Source organism: Styela clava, chromosome 2 (assembly GCF_964204865.1).
Source record: "Styela clava chromosome 2, kaStyClav1.hap1.2, whole genome shotgun sequence".
NCBI lineage: Eukaryota > Metazoa > Chordata > Ascidiacea > Stolidobranchia > Styelidae > Styela > Styela clava.
In genome coordinates, this window is record NC_135251.1 from 22,550,682 (window position 1) to 22,570,534 (window position 19,853).

Here is a 19,853-nt window from a genome sequence, read left to right on the forward strand (position 1 = left end):
TGTTCCGGTGTTTGCAATCTTGGTTCACATAGTACGGGAGTACCAAAATACACCGCTGATCGATGTCATAGTGATTCCAATAGCTAGCGAAATGGTGTCATGCGCATAAAGTTATAAATCCTGTAATGTTGTAAAGCTCGCATCATTATTTCTAAACTTCTGAGCACATCAACAATAAATTTTAGTTGTTAGACGTCTGTGTTACATTTTTTAGGATTTGGTATAAGTGTCGCTTACAATCAATCTTCCGAATCGTGAGTGCATGTGAATTAAGTCGCGATAATTTGATCGGAGCAATACCCTGCTCAGTAAAAACGAAATACGAGAGAGGTAATTTCAAGCGAGTAATACTCGATGTTGCGGTCACTTGAAAACAATTCCAAAAAACAATGGTTTATAGTTATAACTTAATCTTTCTATCCATCAACCACAATGGCACAATCAGCTAATACAGGGATGGCCAACACGTTGATTGTCACGTCTGGTATTGGTGAACTTAATAACATACCCCACAAAATTACCTCAAACCAGTTTCATGCAGCGCCTTTTGTATGTTTTTAAACAGAACGAATACAGTACTGTACATGTGCAAAATACGATATACACATGCAGTAATTGAGTCTGGGCTCGTCATTGTCAAGGTCTGAAATGAAAGTGTCAAGATCGTGTGCCTTTGACTGACAAACGATTCTCCAATAACTTCCGCAGTACGCGAAAGCCCAGCTTATTGGCAGCAGTGCATTTTTTTTGTGTGCGTGTGAGTACTCATCTGTATACGATCCAGTCGAGCGCGAACTATTTTGAAGATTTTAGTCGACTGCGGTCGAAAGCAGGTTGGCCACCCCTAAGCTAGAACATTAAATCATTTCAGTGTCAGATCTGTCGATGTAAGTCTATTAAATGTATTTTGTTTATGCATTAATTGCATTATAGATAATAATTGTTGGTGATAACAAAACATCATAGAAGTATTCTTATGTTCTTTACTGTTATATCAAATTAACAGCAATTCCAGTTCGAACATGTAGTTTATATTATTCTTTTGTATTATTGGAGTTCAAGTCGAGAATCTATACCGTATTCAGTTAGTTAATAGTAGATATAACACACGTAACAACAGCCGCTACTCATCCATCATTTTTCGTAATCCGAAATCTATCGGTAATAAAAACATGTATTATACGTCCGTTGTTTTGAATTCGTGCATGGAATCTTAGACAAAGCTAAGTATACATTTCGCATGGGAACGTTAGTTTTCTTTAGCGTAGGACAGACAAAATGCGGGGAATCACTCAGATTGAAGTTTATTTCATAAAATATTGGATGTATATGTGGTCCATAGATGTCATTGCAGTTCAGACGTCTTTTCTATTCAAAACGTGTGTATGTAGTATTAAAGCAAATAATTCAAATCCGCTGCACTTAACTATTCAGATAAGTCAGTATACATACATTACAAACAATGTGATTACTGAAGCAGCGAGCAAAAAAGGATCATTTTTAATCAGCCTAGCTCTAGAGATTCTAGGAAATGAAATAATATTTGATCAACTATTTCAGATATGCTGGGAGTTTAAATAGCATAACATTTGGGAGTTTGAATAGCATAACAGACTTGAGGAATATAAATAAGAATATGGAGAAATAGGTTTAGCAATTGCCTTATAAAACATAAAGGAGGCTACGATTATTGTCGCCCTCTTATTATCAGCGGGGTTAGTGAATTAAAGCCGTTCGAGAAGAATGTGTGCCAATATGGAGGTAACTAATTTTGTTCGCCTACTTTACATCAATTTGCGTAAATGGACGGAAACCTATGGGGAGGGGTTACATTCACTTGGTTAACACAGACAGTCCCCGAACTAATAATGGAACTAAAATAAGGAAAATTGGAATAAAATTATTTCCTAACTCTAACCTGGTACACATACTACGGTTGTACCGAATTGAAAAAGATAAAAGAATAATGAGGTCTCAAATTATTGGTAAATAAATGTAGACATAACACCGAGTTACACTTTATTAAGTAATTATATGATTTTAATACAGACATAAAATTGGTAATCATGGCCATGGGCAATTTTATTGTATTAAATAAAAGACAAGAAAATATAATTACAACATAGTTTTGCCCTATGGGTAGGAAGTTGGCACATACATTGGATAGTTCGGGTGAATTCTAAGATATTCAAATTCCATACCTATAAAATAAATCAAATAGATTTCGTCGCTGGAATTATACCACCTTTCTTGAGACAGTTTCACGGGACGTGCACGGCGCGACGTTAATGGCGTGACCCGATTTTCAATTGCTGAGATCTCTTCAAAAATGTCAGACATTTCAATTTGGCGGCCTTTCCCATCCTTAGCTCTCAGTTTTCATTTTCGTATCGAAGTCATCGATGTTACAAAAGACGCTATTCTTACAGCCAATCAGCCTATGACATAAACAAGTCCCGTATGGCACTTGGCAATCCTGTGCCAAAGTTTTCGTTTGTCGCTATCTTGGGGTGTCAAATATGTGATGCGATAAGTTGCTATGTGTTGAATTTTGTTTCATTTGATGATCAATCACTTATATCAGTTACCTCGATCGACGAGTTCTTGTTTATCCAGAATATATTCTTTCTACGGAAGTGCGTGAATCGACTGATATAGATAAATTTAAATTGAAAATTTGAATTGAAAGCGTATCGACTCAAATGTTCATTCTATGCAAAAAGTGATCATATTTTTAAATATAGCCAAGCATGAAAGACATTAAAATATGACCATTGTTTAAAATAACATTCGCCTGGCTGTTTTCAACGGTTCCTTTCAATTTTGCTCGCATTGTTATTTGTGTACACAGTTCCGATGGAATTTAACAGTTCAAAAACACGAAATTGATCTTCGAAAATTCAAGTAAGGATGAGAGACAATTGGCCACAACGATGAGAAAGACGATGAGCCACAAAAACAAGATAGTTCATTTTGCGCTGTGTGGTCGGCGCGACGTTACCCCCTGCCTGAATGCATCAATATATTCATCTCATGCTCCAATATTGTGTTAGGACAACTATTTTCCAATTGTTTTGCTGTGTTTGCTAAATTGATTTCACTTTGATATTACGACAGTACTATTTTCTGTTACATTCTCTTATAGTCTGCACGGATTTGTGTATGCGTCCTAAAAATCCAATATTAGCAATCCAGTCTCGTATTTATTACTTCATAGCATCAGTTCACCTCACTTCACGATTTAAGTTTGAAGGAATAAATTCTGTCGTACTAAACCGTGCGGAACACCAACCCTTTGGTTGCTTTGACATATACGAACAGATTTATGACGCTATATCTGGGAAAGATTACATTTTGTTGATACTGTTGGCTGACGCCTTCTATATACGTGTTTGGAATTTTAAAAAATGGTTAACATACGACGGGGGGAAAAGTTACTCGTAAGGTGCGTCATTTTATGTGGTATAATGCTTTATCCAGTCATTAAAGAATATTTAGAACTTGATTAGTCAAGTTGAAATTAGTAAAATATAACGTTTTATGTTTTGAGAAGTTTGTTATAATCTACTATGTTTCAATAAAGATATCATCATGAGATTAGCAGCAGAATCTTAGTAGAAAGTATGGAATATACAGCTGAGTTCTGATTTGACCGAGCAGGAGATGTAACAATTTGACAGGAGTTGGAACTCTAGTATAATAACCATTAACCATTTTCATATTGCGAATTTTGCAGGATTGTTCTCTCTCGGCTACACTAATTTTATTATTGACCAGTTAACTAGCGACTATTCTTTCTTTGACAGAATTTAAGAGTAATTAAACGATATAAATTGTGTTAGTTTTGACATAAGATCCAGTAATATGGTCTCCACATTCACCTCCAATAGAAGAGCAATTTTCTTTGTTCTCTTTTTAATGATATCGTTTACAGTATATGTCACAAGATTCTTGGGATACAGGTGAATGAAAGGAATAAATTTGACTGATTTTACTGTCACTACCAACAACGACGAAATGTATTTTACCACTATAAACTGAATAAATTGCTTGAAATTTGATCCACCCATTGTTTTGAAATTTTTAATACACATGGATATTTTAAAAATATAAACAATCTAATTTAGTTGTTGCGTCCACCACACGAATGAGTGTAATTCCGTCGGTGCTCCTTCGGTCGTACCAATTGCATTTACGTCTCCAAAACGTACCATATATTCAGTATCACTCAAAAACACTAAATGCTGAATATTGCTTTGGACGTACAGAATTCGAATGCAAAAATGGTAGACAAAGAAAGACTAGTAGCAACTGGGCCAATTGTAGAGGAGCATTTTATCTCTAAAATTTCTCCAAAGAGTCTAATTTTACAATTGTTTGAACTGGCTTAAATTGTCACAAAGTTATAAAAAAACGTTTAAAAAGTTGTTTTGGTTATCAAATTTAGTGTTTAATACATTTCAATTTACAATTATGAGAATTTAATATTGTCAAACCAGTCAATGAATCATATGATCAGAACGACTGGCTTCATTTGCTACCTTTATTTAAAATTAAATATTCAACAAATATATTTTACAAACTAAGAATCAACTTTCAAAATATGGAGAAGGATGCTGTACAAACGATGCAAAAGCATTTTAAAGATTACTGGACATCAATTTCTTTTACCACATTAAAAAACGCGACAGAAGAAGGGGAAAAAGATGCATCGGTACTTCAGGACGTGTACAAGTAAGATTTCTCATCAAACGACATTATTCAAGCCTCGCTTTTAGAATACATAATTTGTTTCAAAATTATTTCATCTTTTTCTGTTCTATATTAAAGGCTTATGAAATAATAGACACTTGATATGGGAATAGGAAATATGTGTTTTCATAAACAAAAGTGATGTGTGAATAGTTTCAATCTACATTCGGAAGCGAGCCCAAGGGGGCTTTGATCGATCGTCTCTTATATTGGGATCTATTATGACGTAAAAAAGGCGTGAACAAAATATTTTTACTCTGCTCAGTCTGAGCTAATTTTGAGTTAAATAACTAAAGTCGTCACAGCATATACCAGCACGGTGACGAATCCAATCAATCAGCGTAATCTTACCAGGTTAAATTAAAGATTACATCGACAATGATATATTTATACACAGTCTAAATAATAGTTTTGTTTATGATACCAAAAATCCTTTTTTCAATTACCAAATAAAATGCAACTGTTGCTTAGATTTTTCATAACATTCATGCCAAAACCCTTAATAAACATAAATTTCAAATATCATAACTTCCGCGATATACACAAGATGTCGAAATCACAAAGATTTATAAACTTTGGCGATTAGGTCAACCATATCACATGTAATTAACTGAATTCTAGGTAATTTTTCACTTGTGGCATCGTCAGTATTCTTGCCTTATGCCTCCTTTATGAGAAAACACACATCAGGCCGGTCGTAGATTTCATTTTTTACGACCGTAAGTTGTGCACCTAGGGCCTAGACCAGGGGTCGGCAACCTTTTGTCGCTCGCGGGCAAAAATTAAGGGTTGCAAGGCATTGGCGGGCCGCACATATTTTTAGAAAGTTGAAAACCGAACGGATGATACTTTTATAATAAAAATCAAGCAGTGATACACCTCTCGAATAGAATATAGATTTGTTCCCTCATGGCAGCTCATAGAAGATCATTTGAATATTTTCAGCGCCATTGAACCCTTTGCACTTACCATCATGTTTCTGCGTTTTGTTGCCATTTGTCTAATTATAATTATTGGACACGTAGTGGACATAACGATCATTTCAATATTATGTTGTTGTTGTTTTTTGTCATCAGTATCAAAAATCGCTTTTCTCTTCAAATACAGGACCAATTGCATTGAAATTTTCAATGATTAAAGATGGAGTTTTTCTCCAGAAGGCTATTAATTTTATTTTTTTTCAAACTTTCTGTGAATCCCATGAGATTTAATATTTCATCAAAAATTTCGTTGTATTACTTTTTAATCATGAGAACGCGATTTTTAATCCGCCAAGCGTGACGGCCAATTCCAGAAAGTCTTTCTCAAAAAATCGGAAGATTTTTGAGCTTACCGGTACCCGTAATGTTGTGAACTATTGCTCCATGTATTTGTAGATTGCGGTATTCACTGTTATGATACCGTAGTAACTCGAATCAATTGGTATTTCAATTCACGTTGAAACGGAATCGTTACAGAACCTGGAAAGTCCGTGTACCTGAAAGTTTTCAAAATAAAACGGCCCCGCAACCTGCAAGATGTTTGATTCGTCTATTGATTTGAAACTTCTAAAGATGTAAATAGTTCTGAAATATGGAACCTTTAAGCGTCAACTACACGGACAAGTTGCAGGACGTGAAATTTCCAACGCTGACGAATGAGAAGTCAAATAACGAAAGGTACGTTTTCCAGGTATACAAGTTCTGTACGACTTCATTTTCACCATGTTCATCACATCACATTAAGCTGGAGTTTTGAAATAAAATAACATCATTAATAATAATAATGCTCAAGATGTATCATGTATATATAATTGTTTTCAATTTTTTGTCCTCGAACCTTACAATAAAATGTACGGATTGGCACTGTAAAACGCTATATATTGGATACGGCAATTGTAAGGAATATAAGAATGGTTGGTAATGTTTGGTGAAAGTACGGTCAGTTGTAGTCGACCCATTTTTATCTGTAAAAATCTCATACAGATGTGTTCGAACGGGCTTAATATTCATACATAGTTTTAAATAAAAAAAACTTTCAAGTTTAGAAATGCTGTTTATTGTTTAATACTATTATATTTTTTATATTGATAGTTTGATAATTCCGTTATTTTTCAAGGCGATGCTCAGAATGATTGGTTTCATTCTGTCGCGTTTCATGTTTAGACAATTCATCAATTTTTTATACTTGAAAATATTAATTAAGAATCAAAATTCGAAATTTGAAAAAGAATGCTGTACAAAACATGCGAAAACGATTCAAAGAGTACTGGAAATCAATTTCTTCTATCATATTAAAAAACCCGACTGAAGAAGGGAAAAAAGATGCATTGGCACTTCAGGATGGTTTCAAGTAAGATTTCCATTCAAACAATATTAATCGTCTTTAAATATAAACGATAATAATTTTAATACGATAATAACGTCAACCCCAATGACTTAATTTAAATGCATTCGAAAACTTGCTGAACAAAGTTATAAAAACACTTAAAATCAAAGTTGTTTATTCAGGTAAATGATTCTGGCGTGTTTTTACTTATACTTTACACGTTAATTCCACACATTCACACATCAGATGTACGCAATAATTGTATATTTGTTTGAAATTATCCCAGCTCGACTTATCGGTAGGCTCACATCCCTAAGTTTATGCTAGTCAAGAATTTTGCTATAATACGAAATACTCATGAGAAACGCAATTTTAACTAAAAAATAAACTTCAAATTGATTTGATTTCAATAATCTACATTGTTAATAGAGTTTTGGACATTCGATATGAAGAAATAGGAAACTTTTTTGACGATAAAATTGAAGTAAATAACGTCTACTTCAACGGAACTGTGAGTGTCATGATTTTACTTGAATATTCAGTATAGGCTACTATATTTGTGTATTGAGCAAAAATATTTTCAATTCGTTTTATAAATAGTTAGACTGGGTTGTTAATCCTAATCAAATATTGCTTTTTTATCGATTCTGTGTTGGATTACTGAAAACTTTATTGCCAAACAACTCTCAAAAACGAAACGTTTGCTAATATGGTAAAAAAAGTCGCGCAGCCAAAGCTATTGCGCCTGAATAGCAATATAAAAAACGGTACAAAATTATCAATGCACCTACACACACACAATTATAAACATGCTAATTACTTATTGCAATTCTGTTCTAGCACTACTATTATTTATTTGCTATTTTGCACGCAATCTCTTGGACGCCTTTTGCAAACAGTATAATTTCGTGCTTCAATGTATTCGGCCGAGTCATAAATATTAGAAAGAATTCTAATGTAATTGAATATGATAGATGACAACTCAATTGACAGTTTTTAGTGAAATATTCTCCAAATTGAGCCTTAACCATTCGACAACATTTGCGATCAAAATAACAGTCAGCGAGCTAGCTTAACTGAAAACAATAGAATGAGTAATAGACAGGTGCCATTGGCGCCACAATATGCTATATACATGACTATGTGCGTGAATATCTACCAACTTCTCTTTTTTGGGACAGCATTCAACATTTCGTTGTTTGCTAAAAAATCCCCTATTGATTATAACAATTCGTCCACAGTCAAATCAGTTTCCAGTTCATAATTAGGGTTTATGACGTAATTTAGAGTGTCCAACATTCTTGGGGATAAGAGTTCGTTGAAGTGTGATATTTGTTCCGGCCGCGGCAGTGAGGATAACCTTATCACTCTTGCCATGATAACTCCCAATCCCAATTTTGCTTTATTAGGTGGTGAACATGTAGTGGCCCTTTTACCTGAAAAGAGCGCTTACTAGATCTTTATGATCCTTTTCCATGCGCTGTACCATATCGGTGTGACGTTCCTCAATTACGCGCAGTTTCTCATGGGTTTCCTCGTTGGCATCTCTTATGGCATTGAGATATGAGATATTGCTGCTCTCTTTTTTATGTTGCTTCTATGTCAAGTTCCAATTGGTCAAGGCAGAAGATTCAGCCTTTTTTGCCATTGTCTAGTACAGGGGTGTGCAAACTGAGGCGCGCAAAGAGAAATTGTGCGGCCCGCGGAGAATTGCCAATTTGGAATGGTGTGCATGCGAAACAATTGTTTTCAGTTTAGTTTATCTGGTACGTGCGAGTAATCTAATCTTTTTGCGTCGCAAAGCATATACCAGTAGCCAGTCATATTAGGGAATTTATCTCGTTGCAAAATACACAATGTTATGAAGACGTGTTTCTCACTGAGTTTGAAGTCGGGTGTAGAAATTTAGGCGTTTTAACTCAACATTTCTGAACCCCTAACATTGCCGTGGAATCAACAACAAAAAGAAACAATAGTTTGTGCTTGCAACTATCCAGTAGAACTCTACCTACGAAATTAATTCGTCTCGGAAGCCCCTTCGCAGTTAAAAAATTCCGTAGGGGACACATTTTACCTGTAAATGTCTTAATTCCTTCTAGGCTCCACACAAAAAGTTGACCGTTGAGAGAAAACGTAATTTACGAAAATGAGCACACACACATGAAATTCAAAATATTTTGTTTGTTCTTTCATCGTATCATCGTCTTCTCACTGAATTCCGCTAAGAACACATTGTACGTATCCGCGGGAAACAAATGAGCCAATGGAATGGCAGATAATTTTTTGCCGCGCTGCACGCGGCTGCCTTCGGTTACGATAAAAATGAAATAATTGAAAAATGTTTTAAATCAGAATATGGACGGCGGGGCTAGGATATGTGCGCCATATTCGACATCCGTATAAACACGAAAATCATATTCGAAGGTTGCGATTTCAAATTAGACATTTCTTCTTCTAGCACTGCATAAGATTAACCTAATTAACAAATATCACTACAAGCGTTTTTTAAGTTTTCGGTTTTCGGACTTTCGTATGTAGAAAATCTTACGTTAGCCGGAGCAGTATTTTTACCAAAAGAATTTTCGTATATTAGATTTTTCGTTTTCTATGCCTTTGCGTCGGTGGATCCGTATGCATATAATGCAAGGATGCTGTAGCAAGAGTGAAGATAACTATCCTGAGTAATTCAATAAATAGTCTTGCTGCACACTAACACAAATATATTTCTGTAACGTTTCGTCTGTTCAAGGTCAGACTTCCTCAGACATTCATATTTCAACTAAAGCAAGAACAGCAATTATACAATGGGTGCCATGGCAACAAAACAATATCATAACAATGGGAGTTAACGAACCCATGCAGGTGGTGATTGTAAAATTAATTAACAACAATAAGTTTAAATATTTAAAACTAAAAAACACATGAAAGTTTCATGCACATTCATAAAATGGGTGCCATGTCAACATAACAAAATCACAAAAATGGGATTTGAAAAATCAATAAATTGGTGATTGTATTTTAATCAACTTCGATTACAATTCAATTCAATTCGTTTATTACTCCAGACCGCTGTGGTCCATATAAAAACAACACAACAAATAAACACAAGCAAAACAAAAATAACGCAATAAATACATAAAATAACTGATATGACAATCAGATTCACAGTAGTAAGTCTCAAAAAAGAGTTATAATATAGCAATTTAAGAGACCAAAAGTGAGGTATAGAATCTAAGGTAGCCCGTAACAAACAGTATCTGCGAATCAAATAATGATTGTAATAAAATGTTATTGGAGTTCCTGCATCTCGTCATGAACAACCACAGATTTTTTCTATGGAGTGCTTCGAAAGAGGGAATGTTCCCAGATACCATTTTGTGACGGACACTCTCAGATCTAGAGACACAGTGAATTACGCGATAAGCATTATTATATGAAATTTTAACTTTTTTATAATTATAATTATTGAAAAACAACCAGAGCTGGCAGTTATAAATGCTACAACAATACGTCCTAAACAAAAGATTTTTCACAGTAGTGGAACAATTGACAAATTTTTTCAAAATTGTATGGGCTATAAAATAAATTGATTTATACTGACGTTTCAAGTCAAGGTCATCTCTAAGATCACTGGATAGGAAAACACCAAGATATTTAGTGGACGAAACATAAGTCAATACAGAATTACAAAGTTTGATATCAGGCAAATTATTCAGCCTAAACTTTTTATTCTGGATACACATACAAACAGATTTTTTCGAGTTGTACAAGATGTCATGTTCAATAGAGTATTTATCGCATATGTTAAGTAAACGTTGAAGACCTTTGGCTGAAGGTGAAATGCAACACATGTCATCAGCATAAAAAATATGATTGATGATATTGTTATTTGCTACACATCCAATGGTCTCTCGATTCAACTTAACAGAAATGTCATCCATGTAAACAGCATATAAATATGGACTTAATATACTACCTTGCTAGCATTATGGACAGAGAAAGGATCTGACACACTGCTACCCCATCTAACAAACATGGATTGATTACGATACATGTGTACAATCAGCGACAAAAATATTTTGGGGATTCTTCTGTTAATTAATTTACGAAATAGAGTCCAGTGATTAACTTTATCAAAAGCTTTAGTGGCATCCAAAAAAGCTATGTAAACTGGTGATGATTTTTGGGAATAATAAGTAGCTAGCTGCTTTATTGTAAAAATGCACATGTCAGTCCCGTGACCAGGCTTGAAACCAAACTGGTTGTGAGATGTAGTTAAGTAAGACCCAATGTTATTTAAAATGTGTTTTTCAAAAATCTTAGATAAGACAGAGGCCACTGCAATAGGCCTGTAGTTACTTGCACTACAAATGTCACCATTTTTGTTCTTAATTATAGGCTGAATAGAACTTGAAAGGGAGGTTGCAGGAATATAACTATGGTTCATACATGTGTTAATATACAAACATAAAAGCACTGATAGAATTGGATGAGAATATGCCAAATGTTCCTTGGTTATCCCATCAGGACCAGGTGAACAACCAGATTTAAGAGAAGAAACAATATTTGCAAGCGCATCGACAGTGAGCAAGTAATTACTGAAACAGTTATCAACATCAGAATTCAAAAATCCTAACACAAAATTTTTATCATTTTCATTGGGAACACTATTAAAAATTTCTTCAAAGTGATTTTTCCACATATTAGTAATTTCATTCTGCCCAGTGGCACCCCCAACACTAGCTGGAAGTGGGCCGATATTGTCCTCTGAAATGATCCGCTTAGCGCGAGACCAGAATTGTTTGGGATGATTACACAATAATGATTTGGCAATAGCATCACATTGATTCCTTGTTCGCTTTCTTTTACAAGGTCGAAACAATCGTTTGAAATGCAATTTTGTTGTAACATATGCATCAAAGATACAGCCATGGCGAGGATTGTTATGATAAACCAACTCAAGATATGCTTGTCGAGCAGCAACATAAGAGTCTCGGACCTCACTGTTCCATCCAGGAATAGGCTTAATGTGCTTATGTAACGATCTAACATGCACCATGTGAGACTGTGAACTAATAAGGGCAGAACAAATATCATGGTTAAATTGATTAATGCTTTCACGGTGAGACTGGCAATTGATATTATGACATCGAATAGCCCCAAAAGGAATTCTTATAGAACTTAAGTTTTTAAAAGTTGAGTCAGAATATTGGTTCAGCTGCGATGATGAAGCTGAGCTCCAGGAAACAAATTGCTTGACTGCATGGTCACTTTTTGTATCATACATGATAGGAATATGTGAAACAATGATTGACACAGATAAAGGTCTGTGATCTGAAATTATAATGTCTTGAATAACATCTATAGATTCAATAGAATTATGCATATTCACACTTGTAATACAATGGTCTAACCAACTAGTTGTTGCATGTGCATCACTAATGTATGTAAAGGAACCAGGCGGTAGAAGTTTCATATCAGATAAAATGAGACCATTTTCTGAACAAAAATCTTTCAGTAAATGACCAAAAGTATTTGAGTCGCTGGCATTAAAATCACCAATGATAACAATATTAGATATAGAAGAGTTTTCAATGATAGATTGCATTTTACAAAGTAAGGAGACAAACAAGTCTTCGTTTTCACTGCTGCAACATGGCATATAAACATTTAGAAATAAAATAGAGATTTCCTTATTTTGAAAAGAAATTCCCATCAGTCGATCATCTTTTATAGAATCAATTACAGAAATGAATGGATGCAGTGATTCATGCCATAAACAAGCCAGACCTCCAAATGGACGACCTGAGATTGGACTGCCATTGGCATAATCTATGGGGGAAATAGCAGCACTACAGCTTCCGAGTCTGGGTTAAATAACAATTCGACACCGACTCAGAATCTGAAAGAACAAAACAGACACAATTATGGTGGCCCATCGTTGTCACGTGTAAAATTTAAAAAAAAAATGAAAAAATAAAATGAAAAAGCGAAAATAAAAAAATAGTTGTGAAAAAACATAAAAATAATTGAAAAAAAAGAAATAAAAAAAAAATTGAAATTAAAAAAAAAATGAAAAATAAAACAAAAAAAAAAAAATTAAAAAAAAAATTAAAATTAAAAAAAAAAAAATAAAAAAAAAAAATAAAAAAAATTGGATAAAAAGAAAATAAAAAGGTTGACAACGATGGTCCGCCTCGTGGCCCATCGTTGTCACGCGTTTTTATTTTCGGAAAATTTGATGCTGCTTGGGACCAACGTTGTCAGGCTTAATCCTATATAGTCTACTGAAACACTCTCTGCGCCTGCCCCATACCGTACAGCCGTAACGTACCGATCCAGACAAATGATAAATCGCCCGTGCTCACCCATTTATTTCAATCCATACCTCGACTCACTATATTCTACTAGGATCGAGGTATGGATTGAAATAAATGGTTGAGCATGGGCGATTTATCATTTGTCTGGATCGGTACGTTACGGCTGTACGGTATGGGGCAGGCGCAGAGAGTGTTTCAGTAGTCTATATTCTACGAGACTATCCGTATCTCCCATTCTTTCATGAGTGATTGTATGGCTACCGGTACGGTCAGACGCAAAGCGACTATAACCGACTACCGGTATTTGGTAAGACGGTACCGGCATCGCGAGTGTCCAGACAACTGAGTAGTTAAGCAGCATTCTCCAATTAAATTACCTTATACACGTAAAAACAAATTTTCCGAATTTTCGTATTCAATTCTATATTCTCTTATCATTATTATAAATATATTACTTCTTGTTGAACTTGTAGCATGGAGAATTTATAGAACATTTTCATATTGAATATTGCTCAAGAAAATCAGTAGTGAGTTTGAAACTCAGGGAACACATTTGTGCGCGTAGGATTATGCCTGACAACGTTGGTCCCAAGCAGAAGCAAATTTTCTAAAAATAAAAACGCGTGACAACGATGGGCCACGAGGCGGACCATCGTTGTCAACCTTTTTATTTTCTTTTTATTCAATTTTTTTTTTTTTAATTTTTTTTTTTTTTAATTTTTTTTTTTTGTTTTTTTTTTCGTTTTTATTTATTTATTTTTTTTTAATTTTCATTTTTTTTTTCAATTATCTTTATGTTTTTTTACAACATTTTTTTTAAAATCCGTTTTTTTATTCTTATTTTCAATTTTACGCGTGACAACGATGGGCCACCATACACAATTACACAGGATTTTAAATACGCATCCGGTTCCGAATTAAACGAAATTGGAGACTCTGTCTACGAATAGATTGTCCAGTAACACAATTCTTGTGATTTGTTTATGACCTAATCAGCGTCGTTTTCTGTCTCGTACCCAGCCTTCCCTCTTGTGACTTGGAGAACATCGTTTCGCTGAACTCAATAAATCCTTATTTTATTTCCAGTTAACCGAATTCTACATTATCTCAAACCTTCTTTCTGATCTGAAATACTACTGGTTGCATATATCATCGGTAATTAAAAGATTAGGTCTTTCAAGCGACATGCAAGAATTTGTGAACAATGGATACATGTGAGTTTACAATATTTTGTACTATGCACAGGTCTTACCACCTGAATGGGATTTAAAAAGTGAATAAAATTTTATTATTTAACATGAAGAAAAAAAAAATCCTTTTCGCTATTCCCGGTTTAGATTGAGTAATTTGTATTAATTTTCTGCTTGCTATGCAATGTATATGTTATAAATGGAATTACATTCAGTGAATTGGTCTAGTCAATAAAATAAAAATATTTCCGAGTATTTTGATGTAGATTAAAATTGATGCCAGTTAAAAGATCTTTTTAAATAATATTTTATCTAGAAAATCAAAAAAAGAACTTAAAAACCTGATTGAAGAATCTGAAACGATCGCCCGTAAAAATATGTATGACTTGCAGATGTACGTTCAAAAAAGAATAAACGAGCTGCAGGTAATTGAATAACTAATAATAATAAATCATTTACCTAATAATTAGGTTTTTGTTAATAACTGGACCAATTTCTTTGAAATTTCCAGTGGTTAAAGATTATATTTTTCGCTAGAAGGTGCGCGTTCGCGATCTGGTGGCCAGGCGAAGTCGTGAACCCTTTAAATAACTATGGTACAGGTAGACTACTGTGACAGATTGTTTTTCGTATCCATATATATGAGCATCGCATCGCTGTCTATGTCGATTGTTAGTTCATTAACTTTGGGTACAAATTAACCCAATAGTCTCCATATATATTGAAGATATATTTTGAAAAACAATCTTTGGAAACAGGAATTCAACAAAACGACCCATATTTTCAGTCCGTGTTCAAAAATCGTATGTTGCTTCACCGTTGTCTGCTTCTCACAGCTTAATATCTCTGAGGCAAGATCTTATTCTGGCAAGATCTTATCTATCAGAGGTTAAATAACGATCAATGCGAAGCACTATTATTGAGAACAAACAGGACTCCAATTAGTTTTTTGATAAACAACAGCGTGACAGCGTCAAACATTCCTTCCTCTCTCACAAGACAGCGAAACTGAATGCTTGAGTGCTACAAATATGGGCTAAATGTTTATGTAGCTTACTCATACAGACTGGGAGTAATCATTAAGACGTAAATGTGTTTCAGTATTTTTGTTAGGGGTAAAAAATAGTCCTATTGGTGAATGTTTTCCACCATTGGGTTGGGTCTGAATCGGTTGTTTTGTAGTAATTATATCTGAAAATTTATTGCGAGTATTAAATCTTTGCTATTCTGAAGAACAACTAACCGGATTGCAGGACAATGTGCTTGTATCCATTGTGGTGACTGGTAACCGCCGATCGGAGTCTGTTGTAAGAGAAACTGGCGGTTAATATTAATGGCAAACAGGCATGATAGCAGAAGTTTTCCTGTCATTAGGATCTCTTTGACGCCTCGTATCTTTATCTGGTCAAAATGATTGATTATTTTCAGCTCTAAAATATTTAACCGCTTTAGGTATTTTTATTATACTGAATAGTCACAGACAAGTAAAACCCAACATATTGTTTGTCAACTGCTGTCAGTTGTAACATACACTTAGATGTGAAGACAGCTATGACTCTTATTCAACTGTTCAGATTTCAGAGTTGGACTAAATCTTGCTGAACATCAGAGGTGACTTACACGGCAGTTACACAACAATGGCTAGTTCGATTACGTTGTTGATATTCATCTCAAGATTGTTACGGCTCCAAGTTTTTACGCTCGTGTGTCAACCATCACGTTACGCGCTCCAGTATTGTACCAATTCGCAGGATTCTCTCCCATAAGGATCAAAACTCATCCATAATTATCCGCAGTCTATTATGGCTGACAAAAGTCTATACGTCCAATATTTGTTTACTACTTAAGGTTGTTTCGATTAACACCGCATATGTGTGTATGTTTTCTCTGTTTAGAATCCAAACAATTGCAACGGTACATCAGTTTATGTATGTAATATGGTAAATGGAGCTGGATTTGGCAGCGAGTTGCACAGCATACTCAAATGTTTTCTACCGGCGTTTAAACAACAAAGAACATTGATTTATTATATTAAAGGATGGAAATATGATCCCGAAGGATTGAAGAATCTCTTTGCCCCACTCAGTGATTGTGACGAAACACAATATACAAGTATTACAACTATTGTGAATACTACCACGTTAAATCAAGTTTTATGATAATACATCTTAATTTTTAAAATTAATTTGACATTTTTTCGAAAAATGCAGTTTGAGAAATCACCGGGTCTCTCTTTATTCGTGTTACAGTTAAATTAGCTATGTCTAAACAAGTCTGACAATATGATATATGTCATTGCTAGTGTGCAACAATACACTTGAATGATTTGTATCAGCATAGAATTAGGTTGAATTTTTCTATACAGAATATATCTTTTCGTGAACACTATACCTTGAAATTATTTTCAAATTTCCATTCGTTTTCAGGTCTGAGTAACTCACAAATTGTGAATGGCAATGCCGTTTATCCAACTGGATACGACTTTATATCAATTCCAGAGGAAATATCTCAATTTATTATTCGAAATCATGCGGATCCATTTGCCTGGTGGATCGCGCAATTCATTGGATATGCGATGAGAATAAGGCCTTACATTGTGAATCAACTTAACATCACCGCTCAGAAAATAAACTTTACTAAACCCATAGCCGGGTAAGTGAATGATAAACTATGCTAAATTATTGTTGTTTTTGTTGTTGTAAAATTTTTTTCCTTAAAACCTAATATACCAAAATTGCCAGTACTTAGAGATAGATGGTAAATAAATGGGATGTCACCGTATATCTAATTCGTAGACCGTCTCTGTCTTGCAAGTCACCCGTTCACCATTCAGCGTCAATGCCCACGTGAATGAAGATACTTTAGAAAATCTCAATTTCATTTTATTCGTAGATTTTCACAACACACAGAATACAGAACTTAACATTCTCCAGCATAGACTAGTATTTTAGTTACATTGAAAGGAGCGGATGAAGATTTAGGATTCGTGGCCTCCACGAAAGAGAAATTTTCACCAACATGCATTTCTGCTGATTTAAGAGATCATGGTATATATGGTAGATTACAGAAGTGGGAGACATTTCTCAATTTGCTCCACCTGAAACATATGACCTCCTGATACCATTTCTTGAACACTTGGTTGGAAGTTTACTAAAGTTGAGATGGTCATTTGACCTCCGTGTCCATTTATTTGAGCATTACCTTATTTTGTTGTGGCCTCAATTTCGAGTAAAGTCAACCAACAGCATACATAACCCTAATTTCCCATCCTCTAACACTGAAATGTAGTATACAATATTAAATTTCCTAATTAGAATAACTTTCACAGATATTGATCATAAAAGTTAAACTACTAACATGTTAATTTCTCATTTCAATCCATATTTTTCAGAGTTCATATTCGTCGTGGAGACAAAATAAAATGGGAGGCAAAGAAACACGAAGTAGAAGAATATATGTTTTTTATAAAAAATTGGTTCGACGAACAAAATATAGAACAAAGAACTGTATATGTAGCAACTGATGACGATGGAGTTCATCAGGAATTGAAAACGAAGTAAGAAATTTCATGATATGAACACTTTCTCGACCACAGCTCTGATTGAGGCTGCAAAGAATAAAAGACGATATGGATTTTTAGCTCTAGATGTCTCAATATAACTGTTTGTCAATATAACTGTTTGTCCCGTATAACTAAGTTATGATATACATATATAATGAAAATTTTCTCTTTTATATTAATAAGATATCCTTCATACAAATTCATCACAACCCCAACTGACACTATGCAAAAAGGACTTAGTGCTCTTCAGGGAATAGTCAAGGACATATATCTACTTTCACAATGCGATTTTGTGGCATGCACCGGTTCTTCCAATGTAAGTAACTGAAATGATAATCAACTAATTTTTTCCTATTTTTTTTCACAAGAATAAAAATATACAGTTTCATTATAATTGTAACGTTTTCATAAAATAAATTCAATCATGGAAATAATGAATTTGCATTCAAATTCAAATTGCCATGCATGAACTATTTGCTAATTTGATCATAAAAACATGTTGTCTTTTCCTATATATAACATCATGAAAATAGCAATGAAATAAATCTTACTTCTGTTCATTATTTAGATATGCCACCTCGTTTACGAATTATTCAGCTTTCATCATCACGACGCATCTACCAGGTGGCAATCCATAGACCATATGTATTATTTGAATGATGCAATATTTCCATACGTTGCAATATCTGACCATTCGGCGAGGAAAGATAGAAGTGAGATAAATTTTAGAAAGGGTGATATTATTGAAGTGACTCATGGTTGTCCTACAGATGGGTTCATAAATAGCGAGAATACCAACAGTCGCGAAAAAGGAAGAGTTCCATTGTATAAACTAAGATCGAAGCCATCGATTGATAGTTTTCCGATTCTCCATAGATCTTCATAGTACCCCGTCGAAATAACGCAAAGTTAGTCCAGTTGAAGAAACAAAAATTCACAATATTGGAAAATGTGTTTTGCAGTGGGAAGACGACTATTCTTTGTCTTGATTATTAAATTATTACGCATCCAACAAAATATCTATGCTTTTTATATTTTGAACTTGAATCAAATATCTTTCTGTTTTAAATTTCAGAAATAAAATACTAATTTGATATTGACCATAAAAATACTGTTATACATATAAATGTCTGTATAGTAACTTTCCTCAAAAGGTAATGTTTTCTACAATAGGATGTAACGACCCATTATTGACTCTCCTGATTTTTCGTGTCGGCGTGAATCATAATGGAGCAAGTGCGCAATTTGTCAAGCGCTGGCTTCGCTGATTCTATGGGTGAGAGAGATTAGACAATATAGATCTACCAGTATTGTGCATTTCACTTCAAAACAGTAATTCAATTTATGCATTTACGAAAGCTAACTGCAGACTCGAGAACACTTGAAAATGAATATTTTTCATTGGTTACGAAACACTAAATACGATAAAAACCTTCTTTGATGTGTATCCCTCTACTTCACTAAGCATTCTCCTCGTAATAATTGCTTTTTTCAGAAAATGAATATTTTGGAGAAACTTTTCACGTCAAATACTTGTTGTAATTTAGTAATCCAAGCAGTGATTGCGCCAAAAAATGAGCAATTGCTAACTGCAATAGACCATAATTCTCCAATAAAACAACTTTAAAAAGACTTCAAATATTTAAAAATTCATGAGGTATTAAGATTTCTGCCGACGATATCCTGAAATCGGTAGTTTCCTGCTAATCTAACTCGACTGAC

General features: G+C 34.2%; 1 protein-coding gene across 2 annotated transcripts; it reads left to right on the forward strand.

The window, feature by feature from the left end:
* Nucleotides 1-3,810: 3,810 nt before the first annotated feature.
* On the forward strand, nt 3,811-19,767 carry LOC144420009 (alpha-(1,6)-fucosyltransferase-like). Of its 2 annotated transcripts, XM_078110310.1 has the most exons (12): nt 3,811-3,962; nt 4,588-4,734; nt 6,339-6,410; nt 6,937-7,083; nt 7,489-7,570; nt 14,466-14,593; nt 14,886-14,994; nt 16,465-16,681; nt 16,996-17,221; nt 17,961-18,125; nt 18,315-18,447; nt 18,700-19,763. In XM_078110310.1, the coding sequence occupies exons 1-12, from the start codon at nt 3,865-3,867 to the stop codon at nt 19,015-19,017; spliced, it is 1,842 nt and encodes a 613-aa protein (XP_077966436.1). In that variant the 5' UTR covers nt 3,811-3,864; the 3' UTR covers nt 19,018-19,763. The 2 variants fall into 2 exon arrangements, with proteins under 2 accessions (XP_077966436.1, XP_077966437.1); XM_078110311.1 differs by lacking the exon at nt 3,811-3,962 and having other exon boundaries at nt 4,597-4,734; nt 6,210-6,410; nt 18,700-19,767.
* The last annotated feature ends 86 nt before the right edge of the window (nt 19,768-19,853 follow it).

Excerpts from the sequence above, each read along its gene's own strand:
- LOC144420009 (XM_078110310.1), top strand. The coding sequence starts at position 3,865 with ATGGTCTCCACATTCACCTCCAATAGAAGAGCAATTTTCTTTGTTCTC. Across the intron at positions 6,411-6,936 it reads GAGAAGTCAAATAACGAAAG|AATCAAAATTCGAAATTTGA; the intron begins GTACGTTTTCCA and ends ATATTAATTAAG. Across the intron at positions 18,448-18,699 it reads CATGCACCGGTTCTTCCAAT|ATATGCCACCTCGTTTACGA; the intron begins GTAAGTAACTGA and ends TTCATTATTTAG.